This window comes from Nicotiana tabacum, chromosome 1 (genome assembly GCF_000715075.1).
Source record: "Nicotiana tabacum cultivar K326 chromosome 1, ASM71507v2, whole genome shotgun sequence".
Lineage (NCBI taxonomy): Eukaryota > Viridiplantae > Streptophyta > Magnoliopsida > Solanales > Solanaceae > Nicotiana > Nicotiana tabacum.
The window spans coordinates 12306302-12331524 of NC_134080.1; the positions used below are offsets into that span (position 1 = coordinate 12306302).

Consider the following 25223-nt stretch of genomic DNA (forward strand, 5'->3'; position numbering starts at 1 on the left):
TTTGCAAAATCAGGACACTATGTCCTTAATATTAGTAACAACGGTCATGTTAAGGACACCAAATTCTTAACATTATGTGCTCAATTTTTATAGAATTATCACAAGATGCGATGTCCTTAACCTTATCAATCCAGAAATTCAAAAAAAAATCAAATTCCTAGTGACGAAATAAAAATCAATAGAAACACACAAAAGCATAACTTACTGTACATTTATGTCGATTTTTGGACGAGAAAGTTGAATTCTATAGTTTCAAATCGGAAGAGAAGCTTCTGCAATTCTATAGTTTGAAATTCGACGATCATAGCCTCTGCTGCTGCTGAAGTTAGTTACGTGTTGCTGCTGCTGATCGTTAATAAAAGCGTAGGTATAAGTTATAGCAGAAGGGTATTTTCGTTCAGTCAGGTAAAAGTTTATTAAACCAGTGGTTAAAGACTAAAGACATTTAAAACGTTGGCTTTATTTAAAGTAAAGACATGTGCTCTTAATGGCTATTTGTGCACATCGCCCATGATTTGTCATGGGAAAAATACAAAAGTGGCCAGTCGGCTTAAATTAATTGTATTTGCTAACCAAATATTCATATGAAAAATATATATTATATGTGTATAATACACATAGATACAAAATATATATTTTCAGCTATTATTTTTTGAAGCCACAAAAAATATACATTTATCAATTTGTCACTACGTCCTGCTAAGCAACGGTTGTTGACTTGTAGTTTATTAACGTATTGTGCCATCTATATATACGAATTAACATGGACTGATGGACTCATTTACTAATACATATGAATTCTATAGCTTCCAGTTATAGCTATACCTGGTCTTAGAGAATAGAGAGAACTAAAATGAAACTACTTTGGAGATTCCTTTGGATGTATTATCAAATTACAATATGTGATCGATCGATCGTTATTCAGATCATAGCCACTTCAGACAAACAAACTAATTTGGATAAGGCAAAGACTATGACCACTTCAAGCAAATTAAACAACAAATTAAAAGAGTAGAGTCTCCATTGTTCTACTTAGCCACTTCATGTGTAGTTGCAGTCATCTTCAAGGGGAAATTTTGGTGAGCATTACCAAGTGGACAGAAGGCAATCTTATAGTTGGTTTTTCCACTTGGGCAATCAAACATGAATTCAGAACTATCTTCATCTGGGGAGCTATGAGCTTCAGGGCATTTTTCTTTGAAAAATTTGAAGTATTTTTCTGTAGAATAGGTATTACAACGTCCATCTGGTGTTTTGTAAACATCACAAGGATTATTACATCCTCCAGTAACCTTAAGGTCATCAGGACACTCACTGTTAATATTAGCCGTGCATGAAATTGCATGGCATTTCCCGCCGCTAGTAACAACGGTTGGGGTGAAACTTATTGGAATATTGAATCCATCCTCTAAAGAAATGTAAAAAAGATCTAAGTCGTTGCGGTTGTCCAATGCGAATCGTATCAAGGTGTTTGGTTTTTTACCCCACCCTGTGCAATTCAGGACTCCATCACAGTCACCGGTTTGGCACGAACCCTTACCCGAACTATCAAAGGTACAATCAGTACGACCCCATATACGTCCTATGGCGTGAGGTGGTTCTCTAATGGTCCAAGTTTGGCCTTGATCGAGACGTCGACCACCGCCTATGTCGGCTGCTGCCGCCCAGACTGTGTACGGACAGTTGTTTCTGATCTCAATATCAGTGGTGTGTTCATCAGCATAAGCAAAAGTCAAGATGGCTAGGAGGGAGAACACAACAAAAGTTGTTAAGTAGCCCATGTTGAAGGAAATTTCAAAGTAAGATTGGTTTTTGGATATTGCTTTACATATACGGGTTTATATAGGGTATGCCAAAGCTTTTTGGCACCACGAAAATTAATCATATATTATACTAGCTGATAAATCAATTAATAAGCTTCAAAGATGTTAAGGGCCTAACAATTATTTTATGATCATAGACGTCAATTTATTTGATAATATACGTGCAAACTTGTATTGTGAATATCTCCACATATTTGAAAAGCCACCAATATTTTAATCAGAAATCAGAAACAGCCTGCAAGCAATTAATATATTTTCACCGTTGACAATTTCCTGTTTTATTTTATTTATTAGTGATTTCTTATTTCAAAGTTCAAACATTTCAATTTCAATGATAACACTGGCGAGTATAAACAACTTACGGAGTACGTACTATTTTTTAAATTAGTGCTTAATATAGTGGATGGTTAAAATTTAAAATTATAGAGATATTTGAAAAAATAAAAAAGCAAAGTCCACTCCGTAGAGGATTGGCCATATGGTTTTTTTAGGAGTAACATATATCTTCTTTATTACTCACTTTTTAAAGAAAAAAGAGGAGATAGAAGAGTGGCTTGCGGTATTTTTCTTCTTAATTTATATCCCACGGGCATAGCATTTGTTGTATATTCTAGTTATATATTTGTGGTTATCCTCTTCATTTATGTTCCACGTGCGGTATTTTTCTTCTTAATTTATATGCACGTGTAATAGCAAGTATTGTATATTCTAGTTATGTATTGGTGCTTTTCTTCTTTATTTTATGTCCCACGACCTTATCACATATACTAATCTAGTTGAGTATTTGCTACACTTGTATTTCACGCAATTAAGTAGGCTAATGGCAGAGGAGTTGCAACGAACACTACTAAAAAAATCAGGAAAACCGAGCGCCAAATCCGACCGATGTTGGTCGGTAATTGTTAAAAATCAATTGAAAATTGATCGATTCGTGGCGGTCGATAGAGCTAACCGACCGATCATGATCGGTATTTTTCGACCGATTTCGGTCACTCAATTAAATTCCAAAAAAGAAAAAATTGCCAAAAAAATCGACCGAAGTCGGTCGGTATTTTAATTATGTAATTAAAAAATACACCATTTGAGAATCGAACCGGAGTCTGTACTATGGCAGGATACTACTCTACTACTAGATCATTGATGCATTTTATTTTAAGACTGTCTTTTATTTCATTTATACTCTTTAATTGTATTTTTGTGCGAAAATAACCAACAAATGTCGGTCGGTTTTATTAAAAAAATAAAATTACCGACCGAATCCGGTCAATTTTTTAAAATGACAGGCCGAATTAACCGACCGATTTTTGGTCATTTTTTTAATATTAATTTTTATTTATTTTAAATTAAGAACCAACCAAAGTTGGTTGGTTTCTTGAAAAAAAAATTCGCAGGATGCAAACATAGTTTCCTGCATTTTTGCGCCAAAGAAAACCAATCAAACTTGGTCGGTTTCGTAAAAAATAAAATATTTTGAAAGGCCGATCGTCTTCGGTTGGTTTTTTGGCTTACCGAAATCGGTCAACGATCGCGATCGATTTTAACGAATTTCTAGTAGTGGAATAGCAAAAAAGAAGAAGGAGAAGAAGAAAAACTCATTTGGTGCACAAAGTAGTTGTACATAAATTAATATATTATGAATAATAATACATGAAAGTTTTATGCAGCAACTAATAGTAATACATAAAATATTATTCTCTAAATTGCGAGAAAAATAAAAACTAACATAATCCTGGAATTGTTTTAAAAAAAAATCAAGAATCTAAGGGATTGATACATAATCTGCCCGCGATCCCATAGTGGGTGATCACCCTCACATGTGAGAATTCCAATCAATAGACTCTTTCTCAAGTAGCAAAAGGAAAGAAAAAAAGTTCTAGCACGTCTCTGCATTTTAATAAAATTCATTAATTATCCGGATTATTTTAATTCTATAAAATTTCTTGACTTAAAAAAAACACCAAAATTGGATAGTGACTTATAGGGGTGTTCATAAAAATCCGAAAATCCGAACCAAACTGAAAACCAAACCAAACCGATCAAAAAAACCGATACTTTTTGGTTTGGTTTTGGTTTTGAAATTTAAAAATCGATCAAATTTGGTTTGGTTTTGGTTTTAATTAAAAAAAACCGAACTAAACCGAATATAGGAATAGCTATTTTAAATTTATTATTACACCTATATATATGTATACTTTTATACAAAGTTTTAAAATTTTTATAGTAAATATTAATTGTTTGCACTTTTAGTACAGTTCTTTACCTTTATATTCTAGTTTAATTGGTAGTTTTCTTTTGTTAAGTGTAAGAATCTATTTCATGTTAAAAAGAATCTATTTCATGTTAAAAATAATATATTTTTAATTGAGTCCTTAAATTATTCATCACTATTTGATTCAATTATCATCAATATAGCTTGGTAAATAATAGATTTCTCAAAGGGCAATTGATTTGATAGTATTACGTTGAAAATGTGGTCGCCGAAATGTGTGTTTGGTAGTGTATGTCTTATATTTAAGAAAAAACCGACAAATAACCGAAAAACCGACATAAACCAAATCGAGAAAAAACCGACTTAATTGGTTTGGTTTGGTTCTAATATTTGAAATACCGACTTACTTGGTTTGGTTTCTTTTTAGGGAAAAACCAATCCAAACCGAACCATGAACACCCAATAAGATACATTGATACTCATCGACCAAGGGTAGGATATAAACTTTCCAAAAATAAAATCATTTGTCTTTTATAGGCATAGTTGACTATGGGTTGTAGCTCAATAGTTTGTCACTATTCTTTAAATAGTAAAAATAGCACGGGCTAGCCAGTTTTGGGACTGGTCATTCAAAAATAGCCATCATTTGTAAAGTCATTGAAAAATAGCCACTATTTTGCTGCAACACGAAAAGTTCCATCATAATATATTGGAGATCGGTGCACTTGTGTATGAACTTCCAGCATATTATGCTGGAACTCCAACAAACGGAAAGTTCCAGCATAATATACTGGAGATTGGAGCACCTGTGTATAAACTTCCAATATATTATGCTGGACCAGTATATTAGACTGGAACTGCAGTATATTATTTTGGAAGTCCAGTATATTATGCTGGAAGTTCCATTATATTATACTGGAAGTTCTAGTATACTTATGTTGGAACTCCAGTATATGATACTGGAATTTCAATAATTATAATGGAGTATTTTTCAGATTTTGAATAGTATTTTCGTTCAGATTTATCTTTACATGAAAAGTGGCTAAATTTCGATTGCTTTTGAAACTGTGGCTATTTTTGAATGACCACTTGTAAATCTGGATATTTTTGAATTTCTCCCCTTTAAATACCATCAATTGTATACTGTATTTAAAGCAATAACTGTATACAGGTTCAAGAGATATTCTTTAAATACCGTCAATTTTAAGGACATTCGGCTAAGATTAGCCCTTTACGGGGCCTGTTGATACCCAATTTCTCTCATATTTTTAATATACACACGCACACACACACACACACACACACACACACATAATTTCAAAATAGTATATTTGCGTCATCATTTAGCTTATAAACTTATACAAGCATTTTTCATAATTTTTAAATGCTTTAAATTAATTTCTTTCTGCATTTTTATTGTATAAATATTCAATAATTATCCTTCAAATTATTTTTATGATCCAATATTATTATTTACACCAACATGCATATTTTTAAATATTTTACTTCATTTTTTCATAATTACATTTGCATGTTTAGGCTAATTGCACATTTTTGCAATAAAAGTTTATATTCATGTATAATTACGTTATTTATGAAAAAAATAATTTTTTATATTTTTATAATGTTAAGTTATTATTTTTATTATTTTAGTGCATAAATAATATTTTTATTATTTATTAATTACTTTTATAAATTATTATTTGCTAAAATATTGGGTATTTAAAAACCAGCCTAAATTCCTAAACATTTTTGGACCAAGCAATGGCCCAAAACACCTAATAACTAGCCCAAATGATCCCAGTCCAAAACCAATGACCCACTATATCCCAACCCGGTCACAACCCACCTAAATAAACCCGACCTAACCCCCTTTTATCGTGGCCGTTGATCTCTGAGATTAGCGACCCACATCTATTCCCTCCCTTTTAATTACTTACCCAGAAACCCTAGCCCATAATACCTCTAACCCGTCGCCCCTAAATCCCCTCATCTCCCTCTCTCTGTATGAAGAACCCTAGCCGCCGCCCCCTAAATCTTCTCCTAATCCCATTGATAACGGGATTTTACCATTAGTTGCTTACTTTATTTGGGTTCTTTTGGTACTGGTCACTCGATTTTGGTATTACTTAGGTATTTGCCTAATTTTGGCAAATACCACCTCTATATCGGACGAGGATCGACTCAATCTTGAATATTTGTGTGATATTCCGTCCATATACGCAAGATGAACTGGATCCTTCATACCAGTTGTCCGATTTCGAGTTTAAAACCCTAACTAAGGTTTGGAGTTTGACACTTTTCCTTTTCTATTGTTTTACCGACTTGCATGCGAGATTCCTCCCTTTTCTTTGTATGTGTTTACTTGATTTCTTTCCTTACCTGTGTTTAATCAATTATTTTCCTTATTTGTGCATTCAATTTTACTATTATATAAACCCCTCCTCATTCTTTTTTAAGACAAACTTGAATTGTTAAAACGTTTACTAAAAATTGAAGTTATTACTCTTTGTTCTCTAATTATTTTGTTCTATACTCTGGTTCTTAGCCGGCTGAAAGTCAAGGCCACTGAAATTCTAGGTTCTTGCTCTTCGTTGATATTCAGAATACTGTGGACTTTTGTTCTTTCTTGTTTTTTTGCTTAACTGGTGAGTTACTGGACTTCATAGTTTCATTCCTATGTATCTATGATTAGCATATGTTTTCACTCCTGAAGTTTTCTTAATGTGTTCTTCTGGGTTGTTCCGTTTGTTCTACTTCAATTTTGGCTCTCCTTAACTCTTTGCTTCATATTGATAGTTTAAAGCATGTCTAGACCTGATTTGAGTAAATTAGATTCCTTTAAAGCTTATCTAGCCTATGTGTTGCAACTTACGGATGTTTAGGACCTTTGCATTTTAGCATCTCTTTGTTGTTTAATTTTGCTATCAATCCTGTTACTTGAACATGCTTTACTTACATAATTCGTATCTCTTTTAATAGACTAGTTGACTGTGTTCAAAAGCATGAATGTATACGTTCACTGTATGACACAAGTCTGTTGCCTATCCTATTCTGAATTTGCTGAGATGATATCTTGCCTATTGTTCGCAATAAATTTTCGTAATACGAAAAATAAACTGCAACAAAAATAATATGAAGAAAAAGTTTATTGATAAATATTTATGAGTACAATTCTATGTATCCCTTGATTCTCCTCTCAAAATTTCTCTGTGATTCGAGGGCTTGAGAAGCACCTTTCTCGAATGTAGGATGACACAGACCTCCTTGTGATATATTTAATTGCCAAGAACGTCGAGCAGCACTTTGTTGTTACGGGTTGATCTCCAGAAAGAACTCCGTTGATCACTCCTTTGTTGAAAAACTAAGCACTTGATAATTGATCTCTCTGTTTGTCAATGTCTTCACCAATTGCGGAGTGTTCTTCTCCAACTCTAAATGTTCCCTGAGAGTTATGTAACCCCTCTATTTATAATTGTAGAGGATGGACAGTCTAGCTACATATGAACTTTCTTGCTTAATTTTGATTGACCCATGTCATTTTAGCCACTTGTTGACCTGTGGTTGGTTCTTGCTTTTTGACTTGGATTGCCACATCATTTAACACGTGGCGTCATCTTGTTGGTTTTGGATTTGATTGGACATGCCATGTCACTTGACACATGGTACGAGTCTGGGCCTTAAGATGAAGAGAACCTTAGGCTCGAAAATAATAAAATGGACTAATTTAACTTGTAAAGCCCAAATTAATTATTTATCCCAATTAAATTTAATCCAAATTTTGTATGGATTAGACTCAATAAATTTTATATGTCTACAGATGCCCCCTACTTCAATATTTGTCGAAGTGTAGGCTTGCTGAAATGAATGACGAGACTTGAAGTACCAACGAACATTGATATTTTTGTTTTAGCACTTGTGGTGACTTCTATCTGTCAAATCCAAAATTTTATCCAGTTGCACATTTATGTGAAGTTCTAAATACAAGCTCCAAGAAAAAATTAACCTTCCAATACTTCGGTTGTCGAACACGTGCGCGCAATGTAATTTGGTTTAAAAGTAGCAATTACAAACTATGGTGATTGAAAAATTCTTTCAAATTATAGACAATTTTCTATGTTTTTCTCACGCTAGACATATTTCCTTTTTCACCAAGAGCAAACAAGGAAAATAAATGCGTGAATTCCATACATATGTAATGTAATTTGGTTTGAACAAAACATTCCATGTTTGTCTCACGTTACCCCTCTTTTCTTTTTTACCAAAAGCAAACAAGGAAAAATATTTCTTGACCTTGTAGGACAAGGCAACGTTTTTTCCTTCTAGGATTCTAACTTCTTGTTTTATTCACTTATAGCTCATACTTTGTTGGATCCCTATAAAAAGAGGACCAAGCCAACTAGTTTTCCATCAAAACTAAATATCAAGCTCCTCTATCAAAATGGATCGAAGCACCAAAACTGATACTAGAGCTTCTTCCATATCCACTTGCTTTCACGAACTGCTTGCACTCGCCCTTTTTTCCATTTCTTTTTTTTTGTCTCGTTAGTTTTTTTTTCTTGAATCATGACTTGCTCTCTCCCCCTTTTTTTATGCAGCAGATCATTCAATTTAAATAGGTAGAAAAGAGAACTAGAAGCAACCAAGCGCGCGCCATGCAATAACTTGGGGACATAGTTGTGCTTCCTATATTGCTTATTTATTCAGAATTAATCCATATTGAAGGACTCCACCAGCATGAGAAGCCAAATTTGCAAACTTGGAGTAATGGATATCGCCTGTTCAAGAGCAATATGTTTTTGCTGCAAGTTAAAGCTTTGTGTCATGGGCACCGATACCTGCCATGCTGAACTAGACTGTTGTGCTGCTTCCGATGTTTTTTTATGTCAAACTGAAGTGCCATGGTGCTGAATCATTGTGCTATTGGCACGGTATCTAGAAAAACTTCGTGTTGTTGGAACCGAGGGCTCCAAAATCTTTTCTTATTTTTGCAGGTTTTCAAGAGAGTACAACAGCAACTTGGTACATCCCTTCTTGCAGCTTGACTAGAGACATTTAGAGTATTCCTAAGCGAGCTTGATCGACGAGACATATCCCCAGTTTGCAACATGTGAGCGAGAACATGGTGCATCTCAGCCTTGCGACGTGGCAAGAAAGAGACTTGGAGCTCAAGCGACCATATTTCATCCTTGGAGGGCGAGTGCTTGGCGAACCTTTGAAAAATTATTAATTCCTTGATATAGGAGCGATGAAATCTAAAGCTTCTTGCTTTTAAAGAATTAAAACTTGAAAGGTTACATCCTTTAAAGAATTCACGGATATATTCCTTGAGGATTAGCCAGAGTTGACTTTTGAAGCTGGTATACATATCTGACATTTTGACTTTATAGCACTGTATGTTGTCATCAAAATGTATATATCCTAAGCTAGGAATGTCCAAATAATAAGCCGTATGCGCCATTAGAAAGAAGCTCAGAGATAATAAAATCCTCAATATATCATAGAAGAATTCCTAGGAGATTGTCCATAGCAACTTTCTGAACTTGACCCTTCTGTCCGCGAAATTGCTTTTCAGCTTTGCGCGCTTTGGTGAAAAAATTCATATCTCGAGTTAGGAGACTCCAAATTGGGATCCGTTTGCGCCATTAGAAAGTATACTCATAGAAAGGAAATATGTATGAGTTTTGTGGTAGAAATGCTTTCGAGCTAGAAACAGAAAATTCTCAAAATGTGACCTAGCTACAGTAAACTTTCAGATTCGTGTAGTTCCGGCACAAAGAATCGTATCTTGAGCTAGGAGCCTCCAAATCACAAATGGTTTGTGTTGATGGAAATGAGACATCCAAATCTACAACATATAAAATTTTAGGGGCAGAATATCTTTCATATGGACCGCAGTAGTTTTTCAAATTTGATCTTGTCGCCTGTTTGAGCTTACTTTCCAACAACTCTATGCTTCTGAGTTGTCCTACGGATATTTTTTTTCTTCTTCTTGAAATTGAATCTACATTCTTGCATGAAGTAACTTTAGCTATCATGCTTCACAATCTTATCTCCATTTATTTATTTTGCATACTCGCAAAGAAGCTCAAAGGATGTAGATATCAGACTGAGGTGTCATACAAGATGCGGAACCATCCTTTCACCAACTGTTGCACCTGATTTGTTGATAGTCTTGAAGTTCATTACCGTCGGCTCCCATGGTGATTGAAGGTTTTTCAATAGAGACAACTTCTCAAATATGGGACCTTCAACCAACACTTGAGAAAGAGAAGTAAACCATTATGCTCGAGGCTTAACAACAAGATATGCGGTCAAAAGATCATCACAACTACTGAATGCGAGAGACATACATCGAGAATGACATTAAATGTGGAGACGTCATACAGACTTGGAAAAGCATTCAAGATGCGTCAGCAACAAAGCCTAGTTTACGATCATTTGCATCACTTAGGCTTTGTATAGGATAACGTCTAATTTCTTTGGTCTCCACATTTTTGGGTGTATCAACTTTTGTAACATTGAAGCAAGAAAATATCTTTTACATTTCAACACAAATTGTCTTCTTTCTCGTATTTATATATGCCTCTGTACTTGAAAGATTTAACGTGATGATCCCATAAGCCAAACCTTTTCTTTTTTTAAACTCATGCGACTGAACTTAGAATGACAGTCTAAGATGCCTACGTACCTCGGTGAAGAGGATCAAGTCATAACTTAGTTCAAAGTGATGAGTTTTTTTTAATGTCCTAATTTTTGCCTAGGTCGCCTCTCGCGAGGTTTTCAACCTAGCGGACTTTTTTTTTGTCCTGACTTTTGTCTAGGCCGCCTTTTTCGAGGTTTTCAACCTAGCAAACTTTTTTTCTTCTTTTTTTTTTGGTCGTACACAGTTTAGACTCATGCAGGCCAGGAGTGTAGCAACGTGCAATTTAGGCTCATGCATCAAAGAGCGTTATGACTTGCAGTTTAGGCTCGTATGTCGAGGAGCGTCAGTGACTTTCATGGGAAGTACTGCTTCAGAAATTTTCTGTTGATCGAACCAACTCTAAGACCATACTTATCAACAATTTTGTATGCGCCACTTGAATAGGTTTCATTCACAACATATGGCCCATCTCATTTTGAGGTAAATTTGTCGCCTATGCATTTGTTGAGGATTATGGGTCATCGAACAACTAGGACTAAGTCTCCCACTTGGAATGATCGTGGCCGCACTTTCTTGTTGAAGGCTCTAGCTAGTCGAGCTTGATAGCACTCCAATTTTTGTTGCACTTCTAATCTTTTCTCATCCAATGCCTCTAACTTTGCTAGGCGAAGTAGAGCATTCTTTTCATACGTGAGTCCTTCTTGGATTGCGATCTGCAATGATGGAATTTGTTGCTCTAACGGAAGGACTGCTTCCACGCCATATACCAAAGAGTAAGGAGTTACTTGTGTAGCAGTTCTGAAGGTTGTCCGATATGCCCACAAAGCTTTACCAATTTTCTCATGCCAGTCTCTCTTGTTCTTTGCAACAACTTTCTTCAAAAGGTTACCAAGCATCTTATTAAAAGCTTCAGCAAGGTCATTGGCGGGTGCATTATAAATTGCAGACTTATGTTATTTGAAACCGAACTTCTCACACAGACTCTTCACAATCTTGTTGTCAAATGGCGTTCTATTATTAGTGATTATGTATCTTTGTATGCCATACCTGAAAATTATATATGACTTGATAAAATTGACAACAGTTTCCTTTTTTACCTCCTTGAGTGGAACAACTTCAGCCCATTTAGAGAAGTAGTCTGTAGCGGCCAATATGTACATCTGTCCCTTTGATGACTTTGGAAATGGTACAACAACTTCAGTCCCCATGCATCAAAAGGCCATGAAGCTACAATTGGGTGAGGAGGCTCTGGAGGTTGGTGGATGTAGCTGGCATGAAATTGACACGTTTGACATCTTTTGGCATGATCTATGCATTCCTTTACCATTGTCGCCCAGTAGTAGCCCATCCTCTTGATGCAAAAATGGAGCTTGGGACCAGATTGGTGTGCTCCACATGAGCCAGAATATGCTTCCTCCATCGCTTGGCAGTCTTATTCTTTGTCAAGACATCGCAAGAATAATCCTTCAAAAGAGGGGCAAAACAATGTCCCCTTATAGAAGATGAATTGTGGTGCTCTTTGTTTGATATCTGTTCTTTGTTGTGAATCTTCAGGTAACTTTCCATGTTCAAGGTACTCTATCAGTGGTTGCTTCCAATCTTCTTCTTCAATCACTCGAACAGACGTATGATGGCTTTCGTTGATTTGAAGATCTAGAAGTCAAGGAATAACCCATCGATGACACACATATACCTTTGTTGACTCATTCTCTCCAAGTGCCATCGTCGTGGCCAAGTTAGCCAAAGCATCAACCTTGCAATTTTCTTCTCTTGGGACGTGGTTTAAGAACAATTGGTCAAATTTTTCAAGTAAACCAGAAGCGTATTGATGGTATGGCAATAGATCTTCCTTCTTTACCTCGTAACTCCCCAAAAATTGGTTGATGATCAGTTTAGAGTCGCGTAGATCTCCAACTATAGAATCTTCATTTCTAATGCCATTTCGAGACCGACGATCAAATCTTGGTACTCTACGGCATTGTTGGAGCATGTTTAACCTAAAACAAAGGAGAGTGACAAGACTTGTCTTTCTGGAAAAATCAACACAACACATGCCCCTGCACTGTTACAACATGCAGATCCATAAAAGAACATTGTCCATGATGGAAACTCTTCGATGAACAAAACGTCTTCATCTGGAAACTCATCTAAAAGCTCCCATTCCGCCAGAAGAGGGTGATCAGCCAGGAAATTGGCTAGTACTTGTCCTTTCACAACTTTATGAGGTGTGTATGTGATCTCATTTTGGTTAAACAATATAGACCATCTTGCTAGGCGTCCAGAAAGAACAGGTCGAGTCATCACGAACTTCATGGGATCTGCTCGAGATATGAGTTTGATGGTGTATGCTTCAAATAATGCCTTAGCTTCTTTATCGCATAAAGTAACGCTAAGCATATTTTCTCAATAGGCGTATAGTTCATCTCAACTCTTATAAGAGTTCTGCTAAGGTAGTACAAGGCTTGTTCCTTTCCTTCCTCATTCTCTTGAGAAATTAGTGCTCCAAGTGAACGTTTATGTGCCGCGATGTAGAGTATCAATGGCTTCCCAAGCATTGGCGGCCCTAACACAGGTGGATTCATCAAGTATTTTTTTATGCTTTCAAAAACATTTTGACATGACTGATCCTAATGAAAAGGGATACCCTTCCTCAATAGATGATTGAAGGGTTGACACCGTCCGACTAGATTAGAGATGAACCTCCGGATGAATGTTAAGTTTCCTTGGAGACTTTGAAGCTTTCTTATGTTCTTTGGCTTGGGCATTTTCTGAATGGCGTCAATATTTGCAGGATCAACTTCAATTACACGATGACGTACAATGAAGCCAAGAAACTTTCCTGAGGTAACTCTAAATGCACACTTGAGTGGATTCATATTCAAGTCGAATTTTCTTAACCTTTCAAAAACAATTCGAAGGTCTTCAAGGTGGTAAGGCCTACTCTTCGTCTTCACCACCAAGTCATCGACGTAGCATTCGACCCTCTTATGAAGCATGTCATCAAATATGTTTTGCATCACGCGTTGGTAGGTGGCACCAGCATTCTTCAGACCGAAGGGCATCACTTTGTAGCAATATATCCCTTTTGGAGTTCGGAAAGCAGTACACTCTTCATCTTTTGGAAACATTCTAATTTGATTGTGTTCGGAGGACCCATCCATGAATGACATAGCTTCATGCCTTGTTGTAGCATCAACCATGAGTTCAATAATTGGTAGCGGGAAGTCATCTTTTGGACATGCCTTGTTTAGGTCTCGAAAGTCAACACAAACACGTATTTGACAATTCTTCTTCTTGACAGGTACAATATTTGTTATCCATGATGGGTACTTCACCTCTCAAATAAATCCCGCCTCGATGAGCTTGTTGACTTCGACTTCAATTTGTGATACAAGCTTGGGTCGAAACATCGATGAGCTTGTTGACTTCGACTTCAATTTGTGATACAAGCTTGGGTCGAAACATGCGTTGTGACTGCTTCACAGGGCGTGTTCCACTTTTGATCCCTAAATGATGAATAACTACCTTAGGACTAAGACCAAGCATTTCTTTATACGACCAAGCGAAGACATCTTTGTACTCGGTCAACAACTTGGAGTATTCCTTCTCCTCTTGAGGCGTAAAAAGCGCACTAATGAAGGTGAGGCGTGGATCTTTCAGAGTACCTAAATTGAGTTCCTTAAGCTCATCTACAATTGATTGCCCGTCATCTTCTAGTTGAGGGGGGAGCCTCATTTACTTCATCATCAATGTTAAGGCATGGGATATATTCCACAACTATGTGATAGTATATTTCCACAAAGTCCGACTTTTCTCTTTGACTTCCTCGGATGGTCAGCATGGCTTCTTTCTCTTTCTTTGCTTTTTTACGAGGCTAGCAAGTGTAAACAATAGTTCTCCTTTGCACCTTTAACGGACCATCTGTGGATATTAACAAAATAGACTTCCTCTTCATATGTGATGGGAAAGCACTACAGATTTCTTTGTCAGCAGCAACTTCAAAATGATCCCGCTCCTCATGGACTTGCTCCTTATGTTTTGACAGTATCTTCCTAGATGGCGACTTCCGTGTGGTCCCTAGGTGAGAAAAGACAGAGGTCTTTTAGGTAGTGGAAACTTCTTTTAGATATTTGGAAGATACACGCTCACCTTTGTGACTTAGCCTTTCAAACACTGAGACCGGAGGGGTTGAGCCTTTAATACGATCAAATACTGAAGCCCGTTGTTTTATTTTCTTGCCCTTAACTTCCTTCATATCCTCTACCGAGGTGTATTGTGATGAATCTATCTCTTTGCTTCTCTTTGATGAAATTCAAAGAGGCTCTGCCAAACTGAACCCCAATCCAAACTTTAGAGTGGCAACGTAGTGCCCTTGCTTTCTCAACTTCATTTGGGACTCATTGAGCCCATGTATCTTTTCATCAGTGACTTCGTCTTTGAGTTCTCCTAGTTTTGACGGATTGGAGAAGTCATAACCAGACTTTTCAAGCAGTATGAAGGCCTTAGGATCATAGTGCCCTTTTGTTTTATCTGCTTGGAGATTGCCTTTAGCAGACTCACAAGTCACAAATGAGATTTGTGCAACTGGGACAGTCATAAGCTCCTTCAAATGTTGGATATCTTTGTGACTCATTTGCTTCTTTGGAGTATATTCCTGTAGCAAAGGTTGCCCTTTCTTTCAATGCTCACGCGGAACATAGCAAAAACCCAGATGCTCCTCAGTCTTTGTCTGTATGTCACATTCAGATGATGATAGCTTAATGGAGACTTCATCCGTTCCCTTCTTAGGCAGCTTGGTGGTAGTCCATTAAGCCTCATTTTCCTCTTCTGACTTGACATCAGCTTCGTCATCTAATGATGGTTTCTCCACTTTCGGTTCACAAGAATCTAGGTAGAATTTTGTGTCTGCAAAGTATGACTCCGTCTTAGTGAAAGGCTTGATGTCTGCATCAATTTTGACTATCTCACCATCTCTTATGTACTTCAGACATTGATGCAAAGTAGATGATACCACCCCATTCTCATGAATCCAAGGACGTCCAAGCAACAAGTTGTATGATGTTTTAGCATCTATGACGTGAATCAGGGCATTTGAATTCATCTCACCAATGGATAATCCTACGCGGATCATACCTATAGCTCGTTGTCCTCCTTGGTTGAAACCTTGGATTGTTAGGTTACTTTTGGATAGATCATCAATAGTGATCCCAAGCTTTTTTAGCACCATCTTTGGCATGATGTTGACAGTCGAACCATTATCAATAAGTATGCGATTAAGATATTGTTCCTGAATGGACCCTACAACAAACAAAGGTCTGTTATGTGGCTTAGACCCCAGCAGCAAGTCAACATCTGTGAATGAAATTATTGCATAACATGTGACAACTTTTCTGTTATCATGATGTTCTTGTGTTTTCATTGCAGCAGGCTTATCATTGCTTTTTGTTGTTTCGTCAGTACTAGAAACTACATGAGTTGCACCAATGTGACCTCCATGAAGGAATTTTCCAAGAAAGAATTCATGCAATGTGATGGGCTTTCAAAACTTCGGCGATAAGGTACTGTTAATCTTCTTGCTAATAGAAGATTTGATATTTCTTGGTGATTGTAGCCTATCTGCATTGCTCATCATCGCTCTTGAATTAGGAATTCGTAGCCTCAAAACTGCCTGATATTTTTGCTTCTTGCGAGTGACTAGAATCCAGCCCTCACCGTCTTTGTCTTTGGAGTGATTGTCTAGCTCTAGTGAACCTTCAAGAGTTTTCCTTGGAAGATCAACTTCAACGGGCTCGAAACTTCCAAATTGTAAGAAGGCAGTGCTTGACACGTTATTTAACTTTGAACACTTCTTTTCCTTGAGCGCAATACTTGCATGATTTACTTCTGTTGTTTCATCCATGTCTATGATGATTTTTCCTTCACTTACATCAGCCATGATTTCCTCCTTCAAGACGAAACATTTCTCTGTAGGGTGGCTAATGATGTGATGAAACTTGCAGTATTTCGGATCGCCAACTTTGCCAATTTCCTCTGGCCTTTTTGATTAAGGGAGATCGATGACTTTCTTATCCAGCAGTTCATCAAGGATTGTGGGTACGTCTGAATCTGTAAATGGATAAACCTTCGCCTCTAATTCCTTCAAGGTGGGACAACGCTTTTACTCTTTGAGATATTGAATCGGGGTCTTATCCTCCTTCACTTTTTGCTTAGTAGTGACCTTTACCGAAGTTTCTTTCACCGCCATTGATTATTTGGTTTGGCTTTTTGATTCAACATTTTTCTTGAACTCCTTTTGATCAGCGAATGGAGATGCATTTCCATGACTTGTGATGCTTAACTCCATGTCGTGTGCTCGTGTTGCAAGTTCTTCAAAAGTTCGCGGTTTGATCCCTTGTAGAATGCACAAAAGGCCCTAGTGCATTCCTTGAATGCACATCTCCATAGCAGATATTTCTGAAAGGCAGTCTTTGCAATCCAAACTTAACGCCCTCCAACGATTAATGTAATCCACCACGGTCTCGTTCTTCCTTTGCTTGGTGCCTGTCAACTCTATCATGCTTATAGTTCTTCGGGTACTGTAAAAACGATTGAGGAATTCCTTCTCAAGTTGCTCCCAGCTATCAATGGACTCGAGCTCCAAGTCAATATACCAGTCAAATGCATTCCCTTTCAGAGAACGAACAAATTGTTTTACCAAAAGGTCACCATGCGTTCCAGCATTGCTAGAAGTCTCGATAAAGTGGGCAATATGTTTCCTTGGGTTCCCTTTGCCATCAAATTGATGCAGCTTTGGTGGTTGATAATTGGTTGGCATGGTTAAACAATCAATCCTCTTAGTATAAGGCTTAGAGTAGTACAACAAACTTTGCGATGGTACGCCATATTGAGTTCTGATGGTGTTTGTTATCATGTCTTGCAATTGTTGGACAGATAACACTGCAACTGAAGTAGATTGATTTTCTTTTTGAATGTTTAACTTTGCAAATGATTCCTCAACAACTGTTTTCTGGGAGGTGAAGACAGGTGAACGAGGAGGGACATGGCTCGACTCTCTAGGTGTATAAACCTCTAATTTGTTCATGAGTTGAGCGATTTGAAGGTCTTTGTCTTCAACACCTCTATAGTCTGTTCCATCATGGCAAACTTTTCGTCCATGTTAGTTGCGTCAGTTATCAAGGCATTAACTTTCGTTGAAATTGAAGAATCCACCAAATCCTCAAATTCGCCAAGGTTTGAGGCTGTTCGAGAAAGTTTGCCAAACAGTGAGAATGGGGTGTTGCCCCTAGAGATTGCTGTTGCGAACGTCATATGAGATCTCCTCTTCTTTGCATCTCCAAGGAGGCGAAGTATTCGGATCCATCCAAGCCACTAGCCTTGAACTTGCTTCGAGTGATTAGGCCAATATGACTGAGCTCAGCGGATGCGGCAACAATAGCATATTTGCTTGAAATATCACACTTGCGGAAGGCCATTGTAGTAGTAGATCTGAAGTTTGTAGTTTTCAACTTGCAAGGAGAGATGAAGGGAAAAATTGGTCTCACTAGGCGTGCCAAAATTTGTTCGCAACAAATTTTCGTAATACGAAAAATAAACTGCAACAAAAATAATATGAAGAAAAAGTGATTTTATTGATAAATATTTGTGATTATAATTCTATGTATCCCTTGATTCTCCTCTCTAAAATTCTCCGTGATTCGAGGGCTTGAGAAACATTTTTCTCTAATGTAGGATGATGCAGACCTCCTTGTGATGTATTTAATCACCAAGAACGTCGAGCAACACTCTGTTGTTATGGGTTGATCTCCGAGAAGAACTCTGTTGATCACTCCTTTGTTGAAGAACTAAACATTTGATGATTGATCTCTCTGTTTGTGGATGCCTTCACCAATTGCGGAGTGTTCTTCTCCAAATCTGAATGTCCTCTGAGAGTTATGTAACCCCTCTATTTATAATTGTAGAGGATGGACAATCCAGTTACATATGAACTTTCTTGCTTGATTTTGATTCGCCCATGTCATTTTAGCCACTTGTCGACCTGTGGTTGGTTCTTGATTTTTGACTTGGATTGCCACATCATTTAACACATGGAGTCATCTTGTTGGCTTTAGATTTGACTGGACATGCCATTTTTTGACATATGATACGAGTCTGGGCCTTAAGATAAAGAGAACCTTAGGCTTGAAATTAATAAAATGGACTAATTTAACTTGTAAAGCCCAAATTAATTATCTAACCCAATTGAATTTAATCCAAATTTTGTATGGATTAGACCCAATAAATTTTATATGTCTACACCTATATAGCATGTTTGATCATGTTCCCTATTAGTATGCTTCTAGCATGTCTTGACTTCCCAGTAGTTGCAATGATCTGTTCTCATCCTGTCTAAATTCTGTTGCCAATTAATATGATTCTCTCTTGTAACACTAGGACCTATACTTAGCATAATTTGAACCTTTTCCTTAATATGAGTCTGTGTACACCAATCCTACAAACCTATTTTATTAATGTGTGACTACTTATGCACCATGTGTTAAACTTGTTCTTCTGAATCTTTACTAAGTCTGTTCTTAAAACCTAAGCTTGTTCGATTATCTACTCTATGTGCTCAACTTGACTGTGTTTGCATCCCTCAGTGTTGTCTCTCAACCTTAGTTTACTCTCTTTCACTTGTTACCTGGGTTCTTTTGAGTTCTCTTTCTTACATGGCTGAAATCCAAGGCTACCTAAGTTCTATCATTAACTTCCCTAGTGTGAGCACTGCTCGGGGTCCAACTGAGACCTTTGTGAACTCTGACACACTAGGGTTTAAGATTCCTTGGCACTTTGTCCTAACTGCTCCATTCTTCCCCTTTTCACCTACTGAATAAGCCAATGGGCTTGCGCAAATGGCTGTTTTCTGGATCTTTGATCAACTATGGCTACTAGGTTTTGACTATTTTGTGTTGGATTGACTGTGACCTCTGGGCTATGGTGAAACCTGTATGGATACGAAATTGAAGACCTGTCTGGGCTGGGTATATTTTGGGCCTGTCTTAGTCCCATTATAGTTATTTTGTAACTTTATAGTTTATTTCATTCATTGGGCATGTGATAATGTTGTAATAATAATTGGGGTGTTAGTAGAATTAGGAAAATGGTTCTATTCTAATGTTTGCATGAAACGGGTAGAAATCCTGCCTATAGGTATTTAATTCGTTCAACATGTTTTGCTCATATGTGTTTGTTAGATAACCTGCCTATAGGACCTGAGTGTTTGATTCGTTCAACATATTCTGCTTCTATATGTTTGTTAGATATCATGCCTATAGGAAATAAAATGTCAATGACCATTCTTTTAATTTGCATAACTGCAGCATATTCTACTAGAAATCATGCCTACAGATCTTTAAATGATCAATTTGCTGTTGTTATTATACTGCTCACCTAGAAGACATGCCTATAGGAGTTAAGTATAAAAAAAATCAGTTTCAATCATTGATCATTAGAAATCCTGCCTGTAGGACATTACCACTCGCTTTAAGGTGTTAATATTGAACTTTCAAACACTGTTTCGTTGCTTATCTATGAAAACATGCCCATAAGATCAAACTGAGTAATTCTGAGTATTTCCAATGATTATCACTGCCAGCTACTGCGTAAATCACCCATAGATCATACCTATAGGTTTAATCACGTATAATTGTAATGTCAATAATCAGCCTGCAATACCATATTTCCCTAAACTATATAGTTATTTGGAAATCACGTCTATAAGATTGCACCTTGCATCTAAAATTGCCTGTACGAGGTCACATAGAAACTATATCTATATGGCTTAATGGTTTTTATTTGGCTCAATTATGAAACTGTCTAACGCTTAATGTGAGAATTTATTCACGTGCATTTGTTGTCTAAGTGTGGAGGCTAACTTGAGCCTTTAATTGTCTTTACATGAAGTTCAACTTGTTTTGTATGTCGCCTAGTTTTATCATTTTGAGCAGTCTAAGTTAAGTCTAGAACTATCCAAAATAAAGGTCCAAACGCCTCCTGGGCCATAGGCATGGGGTGGGTAGTGCAAGCATAAGCCACGGTTTAGAATCAACTAGTACGTTCCTAGATAGTAATTGGGTAGCAGGAGATGATAGTCTATACCCGTTGAATAATACGAGTAACATCCCATCTCGAGGGAGTTACGAAGTATTATTTATGTTGCACGGGGTGATCCTGTAGGCTAAAAAACTTAGGACCCCCATCTTGTCTTTAAATCAATTATTTGTGTTTATTCAAAGTCTTTAAATAATGAATTTTCCCAAACTTCTTGTTTCTCTCTGTCTTTGTTTATCTTACTAATTCATATAATTCGAGTTTGGCTGGGACCCACAGTTGTGGACCTCGAAGAGTGCCTAACACCTTCTCTTCGAGGTAATTTGAGCCTTTACCCGATCTTTGGTGACGCAAACTGGTTAAACTAGAGTTATTTGCAAATAGGTGTCTTAACGCACCTCAAACCCGTTAGGTGGTGACTGTCTCTTTTAACACCTTCCTTAAAGTCACATGTCGAAACCCGATTTCGCGAGAAAAAGGGCCGCAACAGGGCCATTACTGTCAATCACCCTCTTGCTTAGCAGCTTGTAGATTGCTACGAACGAGTTGGGCCTATCTACAGGTTTAGTAACCTTTATTTGGGCCAACTTAATAAATCTTAGACCTTGCACTATAGAAATGACACCAGATAGCCATCTAAAGGGCTATTATTTAAGAATTAGCCAGTGCACCCTGAATTTCAATTTTTCGGTTTAATTTTTTAGGACAAAATAAGTACTGACTAATTTCTAAATAGTATCCTGAGAATGACTATATGTGCAGTTGCCCCCTCAAGTTTCCAATATATGAGTTCTGCCTTCCTTCAGTTGTGTGGACTAGTTATAAGCTGACTGTTCAATTCGCTAGCATTCAATGACAACTACAGTTGAATCGAACGATTATTTTCGGGGACTAGAGAAATAGATTTAAAGGGAGAAAAATGTTCACTGCTATTTAAGTTCGTTATAATTTATATTTTCATAGTGCATCGTTCGAAAAAGAAAGAATTTTTTTTCCCCACAATATTTGTGATCAATGGATCGTTATTCAGATCATAGCCACTTCAAGAAAACAAATTACAAGAAATTTGTGTAAGACAAATTAAAGACAATGACCAAAATGCAAGCAAATTAAATTTATAAACAAGATAAAGATGGCTAACTCCACTCAATCTGATCTACTTAGCCACTTCATGAGTACTTGTAGGCATCTCCAATGGGAAATTTGTTGTTTCATTGTGAGCACTTCCATAAGGACAGAACATAACCTTATAATCTGTAGTCCAACTTGTGCATGTAAATGTACTTGTTGGATCATCTTGTGGATAACTATAGGCATCAGGACATCTTTGTTTGAACCATCTTGATAACTCTGTAGGACCACAAGGTCCTTGTGTGCAACAATATTGTTGTCCTCCAAATGTTGTACATGGGTTGTTACATCCTCCAGGTACCCTAAGTGCACCAGGGCATTCACCATTTATATTAGCTGTGCATTGAATTCCGTGACATTTTCCAGGACCAGGCTTAGTCGGGCCAAAAGACATAGGAATGTTGAATCCATCGATTACAGAAATGTCCCAGAAATCTAAGTTACTGAATTGGTTCAATGCGTATTCGGCTAAAGTGTTTGGTGGTTTACCCCACCCTTTGCATTCTAGGACTCCACCGCAATCACCGGTTTGACACCAACCTCTACCGGCACCATCAAAGTTGCAATTAGTACGACCCCATATACGTGCCATTTTAGTACCCGGTGGGGCCCAGAACCACCAGCTTTGACCTCGCTCGAGGCGTCGGCCGCCGCCTACAGGGGTTGCCGCCGCCCAGACGGTGTATGGGCAGTTGTTATGGACCTCAAATACGCCGGAAGCATGAGTATAAGTCACAAAGGCAAGAAGGAAGAATACTAAACAAGTTATCAAGTGACTCATTTTAGTGGACACTTTAGTAAGAAGATTGGTTGTTGGATGTATTGACATTTGAGTTAAGGGGGCTTATATAGTGGTATGGCGGCTTTTTGCACTATAGACAATAATAGTACTAATATATATTGGCACTTGATATATTATTATTATATTAATAAAGGAATGATCATGAAAGATGCTTTGGTAAAGATAGAGCTAGGCGGCTAAATGTAAAGGCCTGACAAGTGACACTTATTATATACATACATATATAGAAACTAAATAATTTATTTGGTGATAATGATCACGAGCAAACTTTGTCACGCTAATATGTCCACTTGAAATAATACGCCACCGATAATATCCACTGTAAAACAACATGGACTTAGCTAGAAACTCAGATATGTGTCGAGTTTAGTAGCTTTTATTCAAATATTATATTTATGTAAGAAATTTATTAAGCATGTACAAATATTAAATTTAGAACACAATAAACACTTGAAGCCGTTGTAAGATTCAGAAATTATATAATTGAAATACTTGCTCCGCTCCGTAAAACAAGATATACAGCCTTCAAGCAATACATTTTGTTCAGTCGGGTCATATTCCACTATTTTTCACTACTTTTACTTCACGTTTTTTACAAGCTATTTATCCAGTACATCCTTTGAACTGAAATCATAATTATTTACCTGCAATTATTACTATTTACCTGCAATTATTACTATAGGTATCCCTAGCTACTTAATTTTATTTAAAATTAATTATAATTAGCACTAGTTTATGGAATTTGGAGATGGCTGTGCGCACAAGTTAGCTTTGTGGAATTTGGAGATGAGCTTTGCAGCCGGTTTCAATCTTTCGACTACATTTGCTATTGGAGTTACTGAGTAAAATACTTATTTCCAGTCGGGTGTGTTTACCCTAAATTTATGAATGCATGCTATTAGTCTTCACACACACACACACACACACATATATATATATATATATATATATAGCTTAATAACCCTGGTTAAATGATACAATATATTATCAGTTTAATGAATAAATATTTGCCTAATTATTACCCACTCTGCATTACCAAGTCTTCATAAATGAAAGATTTATAATCAAGAAATTAGATCAAGAATTCTAACATATATCAAGTGGATAACTAATAGAAAACGTATATGCATCTACAGTCAAAAAAGTTAAGCAAATGGGGTTGGCGTAGAGGTGGATCTTCAACGTTGTGCAATTCGGAATTCCCCAAATTATTGACCATTTATAGATCAAGTTCATATATAAGTTAGTCTAATTTTGACTTAACAATTGTTACAATTCTATTTTTCATTTTCAAGAAAAATATAGTTGTGCATCCGATATTGGAGACCAATATGTAATACAGATTAGCTTCTATGTTCACAATATATAAATATAATTGTCAGACTCTTACGAATAGCCGCCAGCACCGCATCTTTCAAAATTATTCCTTTATAAATATAATAATATATCAAGTGCCAATTTATATATGATTAATGTCTATAGTGCAAAAAGCCGCCATACCCCTATATAAACCCTTAACTCAAATGGCAATATATTCAACAACCAATCTTCTCACTAAAATGAGTAACTTAACAACTTGTTTAGTGTTCTTCCTCCTTGCCTTTGTGACTTATACTTATGCTTCCGGCGTATTTGAAGTCCATAACAACTGCCCATACACCGTATGGGCGGCGGCAACCCCTGTAGGGGGTGGCAAACGTCTCGAACGAGGTCAAAGCTGGTGGTTCTGGGCCCCACCGGGTACTAAAATGGCACGTATATGGGGTCGTACCAATTGCAACTTTGATGGTGCTGGTAGAGGTTGGTGTCAAACCGGTGATTGTGGTGGAGTCTTAGAATGTAAAGGGTGGGGTAAACCACCAAACACTTTAGCTGAATACGCGTTGAACCAATTCAGCAACTTAGATTTCTGGGACATTTCTGTAATTGATGGATTCAACATTCCTATGTCTTTTGGCCCGACTAAGCCTGGCCCTGGAAAATGTCACGGAATTCAATGCACAGCTAACATAAATGGTGAATGCCCTGGTGCACTTAGGGTACCCGGAGGATGTAACAACCCATGTACAACATTTGGAGGACAACAATATTGTTGTACACAAGGACCATGTGGTCCTACTGAGTTATCAAGATGGTTCAAACAAAGATGTCCTGATGCCTATAGTTATCCTCAAGATGATCCAACAAGTACATTTACATGCACAAGTTGGACTACAGATTATAAGGTTATGTTCTGTCCTTATGGAAGTGCACACAATGAAACAACAAATTTCCCATTGGAGATGCCTACAAGTACTCATGAAGTGGCTAAGTAGATCAGATTGAGTGGAGCTAGCCATCCTTTTCTTGTTGAATTTGCTTGCATTTTGGTCATTGTGTTTAATTTGTCTTTACACACATTTCCTAAACTTTGTTTTCTTGAAGTGGCTATGATGTGAATAACGATCGATCGATCACATATATTGTACTTCGTCTTTACTCATGATGTTTTCATTCTTCAATCAAGAGTGCATTTGGATTATTGTG

General features: G+C 37.0%; 4 protein-coding genes across 4 annotated transcripts; 1 reads left to right on the forward strand and 3 right to left on the reverse strand.

Annotated features, from left to right (window-relative positions):
* Nucleotides 1-884: 884 nt before the first annotated feature.
* On the reverse strand, nucleotides 885-1787 carry LOC107787795 (osmotin-like protein OSML81). Its single transcript, XM_016609401.2, has one exon. The coding sequence runs from the start codon at nucleotides 1779-1781 to the stop codon at nucleotides 1029-1031; it is 753 nt and encodes a 250-aa protein (XP_016464887.1). The 5' UTR covers nucleotides 1782-1787; the 3' UTR covers nucleotides 885-1028.
* A 9409-nt stretch (nucleotides 1788-11196) lies between these two features.
* LOC142161936 (uncharacterized) lies at nucleotides 11197-11886 on the reverse strand. Its single transcript, XM_075218122.1, has 2 exons — nucleotides 11776-11886; nucleotides 11197-11553 (listed from the first exon to the last, which is right to left on the reverse strand). The coding sequence occupies exons 1-2, from the start codon at nucleotides 11884-11886 to the stop codon at nucleotides 11197-11199; spliced, it is 468 nt and encodes a 155-aa protein (XP_075074223.1).
* Nucleotides 11887-21738: 9852 nt separating this feature from the next.
* LOC107787802 (osmotin-like protein) lies at nucleotides 21739-22726 on the reverse strand. The gene has a single exon (XM_016609409.2). The coding sequence runs from the start codon at nucleotides 22722-22724 to the stop codon at nucleotides 21921-21923; it is 804 nt and encodes a 267-aa protein (XP_016464895.1). The 5' UTR covers nucleotides 22725-22726; the 3' UTR covers nucleotides 21739-21920.
* A 1508-nt stretch (nucleotides 22727-24234) lies between these two features.
* LOC107787812 (osmotin-like protein) lies at nucleotides 24235-25223 on the forward strand. Its single transcript, NM_001325444.1, is given in 1 exon segment — nucleotides 24235-25223. A coding segment is annotated over 1 exon segment (756 nt). The 5' UTR covers nucleotides 24235-24256; the 3' UTR covers nucleotides 25013-25223.

What these genes read in the sequence shown, in the direction of transcription:
- LOC107787795 (XM_016609401.2), bottom strand. Translation starts at nt 1,781, where the DNA reads ATGGGCTACTTAACAACTTTTGTTGTGTTCTCCCTCCTAGCCATCTTG.
- LOC142161936 (XM_075218122.1), bottom strand. Translation starts at nt 11,886, where the DNA reads ATGGGGACTGAAGTTGTTGTACCATTTCCAAAGTCATCAAAGGGACAG. An exon ending in AAGTTGTTCCACTCAAGGAG is followed by an intron (nt 11,554 to 11,775) that starts GTAAAAAAGGAA and finishes AACCTTTTGAAG; the next exon opens with AAAGTTGTTGCAAAGAACAA.
- LOC107787802 (XM_016609409.2), bottom strand. Translation starts at nt 22,724, where the DNA reads ATGTCAATACATCCAACAACCAATCTTCTTACTAAAGTGTCCACTAAA.